At 38.6% G+C, this 11661-nt stretch overlaps 1 protein-coding gene across 1 annotated transcript; it reads left to right on the forward strand.

The window, feature by feature from the left end:
- The first annotated feature begins 9526 nt into the window (after nt 1–9526).
- On the forward strand, nt 9527–11285 carry LOC109416295 (ER lumen protein-retaining receptor 1-like). The gene is made up of 2 exons (XM_062860684.1): nt 9527–9680; nt 9737–11285. The coding sequence occupies exon 2, from the start codon at nt 9737–9739 to the stop codon at nt 10400–10402; it is 666 nt and encodes a 221-aa protein (XP_062716668.1). The 5' UTR covers nt 9527–9680; the 3' UTR covers nt 10403–11285.
- The last annotated feature ends 376 nt before the right edge of the window (nt 11286–11661 follow it).

Raw genomic sequence — 11661 nt, forward strand, 5'->3', positions numbered from 1 at the left:
ATATGTTGCGCATTTTTCATGTTTTGCACTTGTATGTATTTAAAACTATGCTACTGGAACTATGCTATAGCAAAAATATAATTTTAAGGACAAACGTCTTGAGATCCCGCTTCAACAGTGCATCAGAACTTCAGACGCACAAATCTCAAAAAGCAAGCTTCAAACAACAGTGCATTTCATTATTCTGTTCTTGCTCACTTGTAAAAAGCTTAAAATAAGAAGCTCAGATGCGCTGGTATTGTTTACGAAGAGATTTGTGCTTTCGAAATCGTGAGTAGGTGTCAAAGTCGGCCATTATGGCGGCCATTTTGGGATTGTAACAAGTCTGTCCTTAACATCCGAAGATACAGTCGGAATTAGATTGATGCAACGTGTAGTAGCGCGACAGCACACGGGTTATCATGAACGAACATGTCACGTAAGGTTCCTTCAGCACACGCTGATACAAATCCGTGTAGCACCAACTATGGTTTCGCTTTGTCTCACTTACTTCGGTTCCTTCAATTAACTGTGGCATCAATTTGGGTACCATAGATCATCCAAAATATGCTGGAGTTATGACATTTAGATCTACATACATTCGTAACAAGGTATCGAGCCTTCAACAATAATTCTTGGTCACGCCCATTGAGTTGTCCAAAAAATGTCTCACGAAACCTAATGCAAGCCTATCCATATACGTGAGAACAAAAGATGTTTACAAAGTTCTTACAGATAGATTAACACGGGAAATCTGAACACAAACCACTAGCACACAGGAATTTGGATTGGTCAATGCTCGTCAAGTCACGCTCCACCTGGCAAGGCCGTAGCCAGCTTTTCGGTCAGGGGGGGGGGGGGGGGGGGGTGAGTGGTGGGGGCAAGCAACCTTTGCAAATTTGTACCTACTAGCTTTTATAACTTAACGCGGCAGGATGAAATTGAGTATATTAACATTACATTCTTGAAGCATTATTTTAAGGATTTGAAGGATGAAGCAGCTGAAGGATTTCAGCTGTCACGTTGTTGTATTTTGTTCAATACGTTAAAAAAAATGCTCGCCTGATCTTCACAAATCAACGTGATGCTGGTAGCGGTGACCAATATCTGGAAGATTAAGGATTTTCATTCACTCATGCATAATTTTGCTCTGATTTTTATGTTGTTTAAGTCTACAAAACATTCATAAGAAACTATAGCTGAAATCTTTTGAAAATTACGAACTTTTTTGAAGACTAACCTAGAATTTCCTAGTTCCTGTATGCATCCCTTTGAAATTATCTTCCAATACTATTCGCTGGAGGAATTCCTCCACAAATGCTTGAAATAATTAAAATAAAATATCAAGTAATCCTGAAAAAGTTCTTGGGTACATCCCTGAAAAGATGTTTGAAGGATTTCTGAAATTTCCGAAGGAACTCCTGAATGAATTTTTGAAGAGAACCTGAGAGGAGTTTCTGAAGAAATCACTTGAGGAATTCCCGGAGAAATCCCTGAAAGACTTCCTGGAAAAATCCCTGAAGAAAAACCTGGATGAATCCATGTTGCAATTCCTACAGGAATACCTGGAGGAAGCCCTGTAGGATCTCTGGAAGAATTTTTAAAACTATACCTGGAGGAATTCTTGTAGAAATTATGGGAGGAATACCAAAAGAAATTTTTGAAGAGATCTCATGGGGAAATCCTAGAAGAAATCCTACATGAATTTCTGGAGGATTCCTTGGGGGAATTCTTGGTGATATCATATTCCAGAAGGGATTCCTGGAGGAATCTTTGAAACAATTCCTGATAAAATCTCTAGCAGGAATCCTGGAGAAATGCCTGGAGAAACTTCTGAACAAACCCCGGGCGTAATTCCTGGAGGAATACTTGGATAAGACCTAGCCGAAATTCCTGGAGAAATTTCTTGGATGAATTCTTGGAGCAATCTTTGGAAGAATTCCTGAAGAAATCACCAGAGAAATTCTGGGCAGAATTGCTGGAGAAATTTCTGAAAAAAATCCCTTGTGAAATTCCAGGAGGATTTCCTGGAAGAGCCATTTGAGGAATTTCTGGAGGAATTTCTGGGAATATCACTGGACATGTTCGTGGGGAAATCCATGGAGGAATCTCTGGAGGAATGTCTGGAGTAATCCCTGAAAAATGCTGAAAGTATTCCTGAAGAATTTCCTGGAAATTCTCTGAATCTCTGAAGAAATCCCTAGAAGATTGCCTGAAGAAATTCCTAAATCCTGATATAATTTCTGAAGGATGTCCAGAAGCAATTTCTGGAGAAAATCCTGGAGAAATTCCTGGGGTATTTCCTGGAGGAACTCCTGAAGGAGTTCCTGAAGAAATTCCTGAATAAAATCCTGAAGGAATGCCTGGAGGAATTCTCAGAGGTATTCCTGTGGGTATTGCTTGAGGAATCTCTAGAGAAAATCTTGAAAGAATTACTGGATGAATTTCTAGAAGAATCACCAGATGAATTTTAGCAGATTGCTATGTCTTTTATTTTTCTATTTCTGAAAAAAAAAATCCTTTGATAAATCCTCGAGGGAATTCCTGAAAGAATCCCTGGGGAATCATTTAAGAAATCTGTGGAGAAATCCCTCGAGGAACTCTTGGAGGAATACCAGGAGAAATCCCTGAAAAATTCCTGAAGGTATTCCTGGGGAATTTCCTGGAAGAATTTCTGAAGGTATTCATAGAGGATTTCCTGGAAGATCTTCTAGAGGATTTCCTGGAGGAATCTTCGAAGCATCCTTGGAAAAATCCTGGAGAAATTTCTGGAGAAATCTCTGAAACTATTCCTGGACAAATACCTGGAGGAACCCCTAGAGGAGTTGCTGACATAATTTCTGAAGAATGTCCAGGAGCAACTCCTGGAGAAATATTTGAAGGAATTCTGAAAAAAAAAATCCTTATTAAATCCATGATGAAATTCCTGGTGGAATCTATAGAGGAATTTTCTAAAAAAAATATTATTAGTATTCCTGGAGAATTTCCTGAGAGGAATAGCTGAAGCAATTCATGAAGGAATCTCAAAAGAAATGCCTGGAGGAATCCCTGAAAAATTCCTGAGGATATTCTAGAAAAATTTCCTAGAAGAATTTCTGAAGAAAATCCTGGAGAAATTGCTGACTTAATTTCTGAAGGATGTCCAGGAGCAATTCCTGAATAAATTCCTAGAGAAATTCCTGGAGGAATTCCTGAATAAATTCTTGGGGTATTTTCTTGAGAATTTCCCGGAGGAGTTCCTGGAGAAATTCCTGAATGAAATCTTGGAGGAATGCCTGGAGGAATTCATGAAGGAATGCATTGAGGAAACCTTGGAGGATTTCTTGAAGGAATTTCTGAAAAAAAAAAACAATTGTAGGAATTCTCGAAGGGATCCATGGAGGATATCCTAGGGGAATGTTTGTAGGAATTCCTGAAGGAATCTCCAGAGGAACTCCTGGAGAAATCTCTAGAGGAATTTCTGGCGGAATTTCTAGAGGAATCTCTAGATAAATTCCTGGGAAATCCCTACAGGAATTCCCAGAGGAATTTTGGAGAAATTTTGGAGGAATCCTTTGAAGAGTTCCTGAAGAAACTCCAGAAAGAACTCCGGAAGCAATTTCAAGATGAATCAGTAAGGGAAATTCTAAACAGTTCCTGGAGGAAGTACTGAAATTATTCCTGAAGGAAATCCTTAAAGAACACAAGGAAGAATTCGTGAAGCAATCTTAAGAAGAGGTCCTGGGAGAATCTTTGGAGGAATTTTTAAAATAAGTTATTCCAGAAAGAATCACGAGTTAAGCCCTGCAGAAATTCTTGGAGGAATCCCTGGAGGATATCTTACAGGACTGCCTGTAGAGATTAACGAAGGAGTCTCTAGAAAAACTCCTGGAGAAATATCCAGAAGAATTCCTGGAGGAATCTCTAGAGGCATTTCTGAAGGAATTCTTGGATGAATTTTTAGGGGAATCCTTGCTGCAATTCCCAGAGGAATAATTCCTGGAGGAATCTTTGAAGAAATTCGTGGAAAAATCCCTTGAGAAATTCCTGGAGGAATACCAGAAAGAATTTCTGAAGAAATTGCAGATGGAATCCTTAGACAAATCCAGAAGGAATTCTAAGAAGAGTTTGCGGAGAAACTCCTTGAGAAATTCCTGTAGCAGTTCCTGAAGGAATCCCTGCAGGAGTTCCTGAATCCTGGAAGCAGTCCCATGAGGAATTCCTTTGGATATCCCAGGAAAGCTTTCTTAACAAATTCCTGGAAGAATTTCTGTAGGAAAAAAATATGAAGGAATCTAGGTCTGCAATAATTTTTGGACGAATTATTATTGGAATCTTTGGATGGACTCCCAAAACAATGTTTTGTACAATGTTTCAAGGAACTCCTGGATTAATTTTTAGCTAGTCTCTGGTAAAATTTCCTGTAAGGGTTTCTGGAAGATATTGCTACTGAAATACTTTATTCCAGATTGAATTATTGGGAAAATCTCTAGTGGAATTCTTGAAGGAATATATGGAGAAATCCCTGAAGAAATCTCTGAAAGAATACTTGCAGAAATACCAAAAAGAATTTCTGTTGACATTCCTTTGAAAATCCCTGGAGAAATTCATGGAATGTCTGGTGAAACCCATGGAGGAATTCTTGAAAAATTCTCTGGAGCAATCCATGATGGCATCACAGAAGGAAGCTATGAAAAAATCCTGGAGGAATTCGTCGATGCATTCTAGCAGAAGTATCTGTAAAAATATTGAAGGAATTGTGGGAGCAATTCTTGAAGCATTTCTTGGAACAAACTCTAAAAAAATCACTATCCTAAAACCCCTGCAAGATACTCATGGAAGAATTCACGAAAAAGAAACTCCTGGAGAAGTCCCTTGAGGAATTTCTGAAACAATCCCTGGAGCAGTTTTTGAATAAATGCCTAAAGGAATTTCTAAAGGTGTCCTTGAAATAATTCGTAAAGAAATCTCAGGTAATTCCTTCGGAAATTCCTAAAAAAAATTCTTCCAGGAATCTCTCCAGGAAATCCTCCAAGAGTTGATCCAGGAATTCTTCGGAAATTTCTACAGTAATTCTTCCAAGAATTTCGCCAGGAATTCCCCCATGGATTCCATCAGAAATTCTTCCAGGAATTTATTCCTCCGATGATTCCCACAGAAATTCCTCCTGGATTACTGAAGGAATAACTCCTATATGAATAGGAATTTCTTCAGAAATTTCTCCAGAGATTCCTCCCAGAATCCTGTTGAGACTCCTCCAGGGATAGTTCTACGGAATTTCTCCAAGTATTCCTCTAGGGATTTCTCCAGGAATTCCTCCTGGAATTCCGCAGGAATTTGTCTAGAAGTTCCTTCAAGCATTTTTTCTGAGGTTCCCCCAGAAATTGCTTTAAGGATTCCTACAGGAATTCCTAAAGCGTTTTTCCAAAAAATTCCCCAGGAATTCGTTCGAGAATTTCTCTAAGGTTAGAAGGTTCAGAAATTCCTCGAGAGGTTACTTCTGAAATTTCTTCAGGGATTCCTCCCAGATTTCCTCTACGAAATCCTCCAGGAATTCATCCAGGGATTCCTTCAGGATTTCTTCTAGGGTATGCTCCAGGAATTCATCCAGGGAGTACTCCAGGAATTTCTCCTGGAATTCATCCAGAGATTCCTCCAGGGCTTCCTTCAGGTGTTCCTGCAGTAATTCCTCCACGGATTCTTCTAGGAATTCCTTCAGAGATTTTTCTAGGAATTCATTAAGGGATTGCTTCGGGATTCCTACCAGTGGTTCATCCCAGAATTATTCCAGAGATTCCACCAGGAATTCACCAAGGAATTTATCTAGGAATTGCTCCAGGAATTTCTCCAAGGATACCTTCAGGAAATCCTCCACTTATACCTTCAGAAATTCCTCACGGGATTCCTCCAAGAATTCCTTTAGCGATTCCTCCAGGTATGCTTTCTGAAATTACTCCAGGAATTTCTGCATGAATTCCCTAAAAAATATGCCCAGAAGTTCCTCCACCAATTACCCCGGGAATTTCTCCAAGAACTCTCCAGGAATTCCTTCAGGGATTGCTTCTGAAGTTTTTTCAGATATTACTACAGGAATTCCTGTAGTGATTTTTTCAGAAATTCCTCTCGAGATCTTTTCAAAAGTTTATTCAGTTGTTCGGTCAGAAATTTCAGATATCCGTCCATCATCTTTTCCAAGGATTCACCTAAGAATTTTTCCAGGATTACCTGAAGATTTTTTTAATAACTTGAAGGTATTCCACCAGCATTTTTTTTAAATACTAGAGGAATTCCTCCAGCGATTTGTATTGAAATTCTTTACGATAATTATAGAGGGATACTGGAGCCCAGGAAATTTTCTAAGAAGTCATCCAGGAATTCTTTCACAATTATCTCCGAGAAATGGAGTTCATTCAAAGATTTATTCTGGAGCCTATCCATGAATTCTTTCAAGAATGCCCCCTGCAGCTCCCGCAAAGTAGTTTCTTCATAAATTCGTTCTGCGATACTTTCAGGAATATATCCTGTGATACGTCAGTTGACATTTCTATAAGATTATGTTCTGAGATGAGTATATACAGTATGGAAGTATATAAAACTGCCTTTAGGGAAATTCCGGCATAAATATACTCAAAATAATACAACTGAAGATTGCTAATAAGCAAGAAGCAAAACCTGAAAATTTGGTGAAATTTTGAAGTGTCAGAATTAATTGCTAGGTATGCACTTCAAACGGAATCGCTCAAGTAATTTTCGTTCAGTGCATTATTTGATAGGAATGGTCAAGAAATTTAACACAGCAAGCCCCATTTGAATTGACGTTTCGTTTCAGCTCCGTACTAGGATTAGGAATAAAGCGACGCTTTCTTATTTCTTGAGCGATTCCTTGCCTGAATTTTCCACGCATTGAGATAGGCCAAGACATTTCTTGCGATCTCCGTACTACCCATAAGTGGATCTTTTTCAAAAAGCTGGCTTCGCCCTTGTCTTTTTTTCTCTTTGGTGTAACGTTGAAACTAGGATAACGCCTGAATCTCAGCTTGAGTTTCATGAGAACTTTTAAAGATATTACATATAACTATTTTAATGTCCATTTGAATTTGTGCATTGTTTGGTAGACGCGCAAATACAACTCATATTGAAAAATGAATATTTGTCTGTCTGTCTGACCCTTATGAATTCGGAAACTACTGAACCGATCGGCATAACATTTGGTACCTATGTGGTTACTTTTGGGGCCGGGGAAGGTTCTTAGCTCGCTCGGTGTGAGACCCCTCCCATCTCTGGAAATGGGGGCTCCCATACACATGAATTTGCGGGGGACGTCTCTATGGATACATGAATACAGTATACAGGTAGTACGATGTTTGCCGGGACAGCTAGTGCCAAATAAATGTCTATTATAGATCTGTGTTTGTCATTAAGAAAGTGGTTTTCAGATTTTTTCTAAATTCAAGAGTAATCCCGTCTAGCTACACCAATGCTTCTAGAGCGATGTAGAAGAGTAGGCATGAGAGTCCGTCACCTTGTCGCAGTTCCCGGCGAGATTCAAATTACCGGATTTTTTTTTGTTTGGGATTTGAACCACTGCGACTATTACTTTGAACTATTGTGGTATACCCCTGTTTAGTTTCGCATTTGTTAGAGACGACGAGTCACCATTGAGGGTTGACGTCGTTTGCTGAATATGTGAAGTATGTATCCCAATCTGGGATGCTTCTTAGAATAAAATCAACCATCAAATTGGGATTTTTCAACCAAATTTCAGAAGGATTTAGGACACCCTTGGTGAAATATTGTCTTCTACGCACAAATAGTGTTGGACAGTCACATAACAGATGGTGAGAGGTCTCAATTGGCTTCTTTAGCGGTGTTGAGATAATACCATATTCTGAATCTGCATGGCAAACTGAGACGTAATTCAAATTTTCATGAATTTTGGTGCTCGGGAATCTATTTAAAAATCAGTTTGAAGTTTGTATGGGAGTGATTTGTCGTATCACCCCTCGTCGCTTTTTGTACTGGGCGGAGCTTCAAACAGTTACCCAGCTGTCAAAAGGTGATTTCAAAAAATATCTTTGTAATTGATTTTAGGTATCAAAACAAAGTTCTAAAAATCTGAAAAAAATCATAGTTGCTCAGAAAAAGGTGCTCTTTCGTATGCAGCTAACGACTGAAAGTCTCTCTAATAAAGACAAATCAATCAATCTTTCGTATAAAATCAAAAAATCAATATTTTTTTCTAAATTTAAAAACCCAATTGCATAGTTACAGAATCGACAGACATCAGTTTGACATCGGTTAATATTTTTCAAACGATATCGTGTCGGGCAGTGCCCCGTGAGAAGCCCAACAGGTATGCTTAGAGATTTTTTATTTAGGTTTAATAGTTTTTCTGCAGTTTTATCATTCGGAGTTATGAACAGTTTGGATTGTCTTGATGACTTCGTAGCAATCCAGTTTGATTGTATCATTTGATCCTCCCATCGCTTTACTTCCATTTGTATTTCACATTTCGTTACACCACAGAATGGTTCTGGCTCTATGAATTGTACTTCAGAGCCTTCTCTGGCAAGTGTATCGGCTATTTCATTATCTTCTATTCCACAGTGGCCTGGCACCCAGTACAGATCAACCTGGTTTTTAGCGGCCAACTGTTTCAGTAGTTCAATGCATTCCCACAGCAGTTTAGATTGACATGTGAAAGATTTTAGTGCATTCAAAGCCGCCCGAGTATTTGAAAATATGCAAATCCGTGTATGCCTGTACTTCCTCTTAAGCCATACAGATACACACTCCAGAATTGCATATATTTCTGCAAGAAAAACGGTTGTCCATTTTCCCATTGATATTGAAATATTCAGCCCTGGCCCGGTATTTCCAGCTCCAGTGCCATGATTTATTTTTGAGCCATCTGTGTAGAAAATAACCGATCCTGGTAAGATATTTGGTCCCCCCGATTCCCATACTTGACGATCAGTGTTGACCACTGTGTATGGTATATCAAAGTTCAGTTTCTTATCCATCCAGTCTTCGTTCATTACTACTAATTGATTAACGAGAAAATCTTTCAGTATACTGAGATGCCCGACAAGATTACCTTCCAATACTATAGTACTTCTTCTTAGCCTTAGGGCAATCTTTTCAGCTTCCATTTGCACATATTGATGCAGTGGAAGTTTATAAAGAGCGGCATCTAAGGCCTTTGACGGTGTACTATGCATTGCTCCTGTTATAGACATACAAGCCAAACGTTGTAACTTTTCGAGTCTTCTTTGTGTTGCATATTGTTTTGTCTTAGGCCACCAAACCAGCGATGCATAGACTTACACTATCCTGGGTCTTACGATAACCGTATAGATCCAATGAATCATTTTTGGTTTGAGTCCCCATTTTCTTCCAAACGTAGTTTGACTTATTCAAAGAGCACTCGTGGCTTTGTTAATTACATGTTCAAAGTGTAAGTTTATCATCTAGAATTGAAATTTTATATGAAATCATCCCGTAGAATGTAAATGTTTTACCCGCGGTTAAGATAAATGGGAATTTTCATTTCAGCTTCATGATAACATCCCATATATGCGGAGAGCGAAGAGTAAAGAGCTAAACAAATCTCACAGTCGGAGTGAGTCACTATTTATTACCCTTGGATTGCCATCACTTTGGCTGCAGTGTTCATTCCAGCTCTGGACAGATCACACTGTACTGTGCCAGCCAATTCAAAGGTATTCTCTTTCATTAAGTTTCATATTTTAATTTGCTAATATTCCCCTTATTCTAGATGTCTTTCAACATATTTAGGGATTTGGGAGATTTCCTCCACTTATTCGCAATAATTCTGCTCATGGTAAAGCTTCTTCGCACAAAATCATGCGCAAACATTTCTGGAAAAACCCAAATCCTCCACGCAATCGTGTTTATGATGCGGTATTTGGATGTGTTCGACCCGCATACGTCATTTAGTTGTTGCTATTACTATATCACCACGATGAAAATTGCATACGTACTGCTAACATTGCTGACTGTCTACATGATCTACGGGCCGTATAAGAAAACATACGATCGCGAAAATGACACCATGTACAATGAATTCCTGGTGGTACCGTGTATCGTGCTGGCAACGTACCAGTCCAGCGCCTGTTTCCCGATGGAAATCCTGTGGACTTTTTCGATTTTTCTGGAAGCGGTTGCAATTATTCCGCAGTTGGATTTGCTGTGCAAGATCGATTACGTAGACAACTACACTGTTGGTTATCTGGTACCGCTGGGGCTTTACCGAGCGTTTTATATGCTGAACTGGGTCTATCGCTACTATTACGAAGGATTCTACAATGCGGCTAGTGTTGTTGCCGGTTTGGTGATGGCTGTGCTTTTCGCACTTGTATTCGTACGTCTGTACTTGTTGAAGCGCCGAGAACGCCGTTCAATGATCACCGTTGTAATGTGAATAGTGAAATGATTAAAGTTTTTTTTTTGGTGAATCTCAATTACCGTAGTTTTCAAATTTGAAATTGTTCAAAAAATCAGTTTCTCTCAAGATGGAATAGAATTAGATTTGATTTATAAACAACTAATCTTAACTCTCCTAAGATGTTGAACATTTGCGACACGTTCAGCGAGCCTGTCTGGGTCATATATTTTGAGTCCAGGGACCTAGACTTATCAATTCCTTTCTTGTGCCTTCCTCGACACAACGTATGGATTAGTTAGATCACTAAGTGATATGTTTAAGGATTGATGAAGGCACGTCTATGCTGGAGCTCTGATGAACTAAAACTGATCATACATTGCTTTATTCGATCGTCGGTACCGGAGACTGTTATACAATTGTTCGTTCAGTAAGGTTTACAGTATATCGGAAATATACGGAAACAGTGCAGTCCCGCGAATGAAGATACGACAATATTGACCCCAACATCCTTCTAGGGTTAACCCTAGTAAGATGTTGGGGTCAATTTGCCCCAGACAGGCACGCTGATCGTGAAAAAAAAACACCTTGAAATTTCAAGTTATAGCATGTCATTTGAGAATGAGGTGAATCATTAAATATTAGTATATAGAAAGTATCAGTCTTCAAAAATGACTTCTATATGCTAAGTAAAAGCGAAAAAGAATGTAAAAATTAAAATAAAAATCATGAATTTCATTTTTGTTATCCTCAATACATAAACAATCAACCATGTACGGCTCCGAGAAACATTTCGAATTATAACCGAACCGAACAATAACCGATAATAATTTTAAAAGGCATATTTTTTTTCAGTAAATCTTCATATGTATTTAATTTTTAACATTAATAACAAAATAAAATAAAATGTCTAATCTGATTACATTTTCTAGAGTTTCTATCCGATAAGTATGCTAGGCTTTTAATTGGAATCCTTAATAGTATCCAGATTATTTCATAATCTAATTCTACGAACAAACATAAATCGAAATCCAAAATAGCATCGAGCCACCTTCAGCGCATACCTTAGCCAGGGTGTCCGCTTTCTCATTGTCATGGTGAGGTCAACCGGTTTGGGCTCGCTTAGCTCCAAATAAAAGTTACAACATCCTTGTGGAACGCTCTTGAATTTCAGTTCGATTGGATATTTGGTTATCGAGATATCTTTAGAAATTGTTGGGAGTAAAACAACATAACTTTTTGAGAGTGTTGACTAAACGTATTATAGGGTAACTCTCGCTGAGACCAACCAACTATTT

Source organism: Aedes albopictus, chromosome 3 (assembly GCF_035046485.1).
Source record: "Aedes albopictus strain Foshan chromosome 3, AalbF5, whole genome shotgun sequence".
Taxonomy (NCBI): Eukaryota; Metazoa; Arthropoda; class Insecta; order Diptera; family Culicidae; genus Aedes; species Aedes albopictus.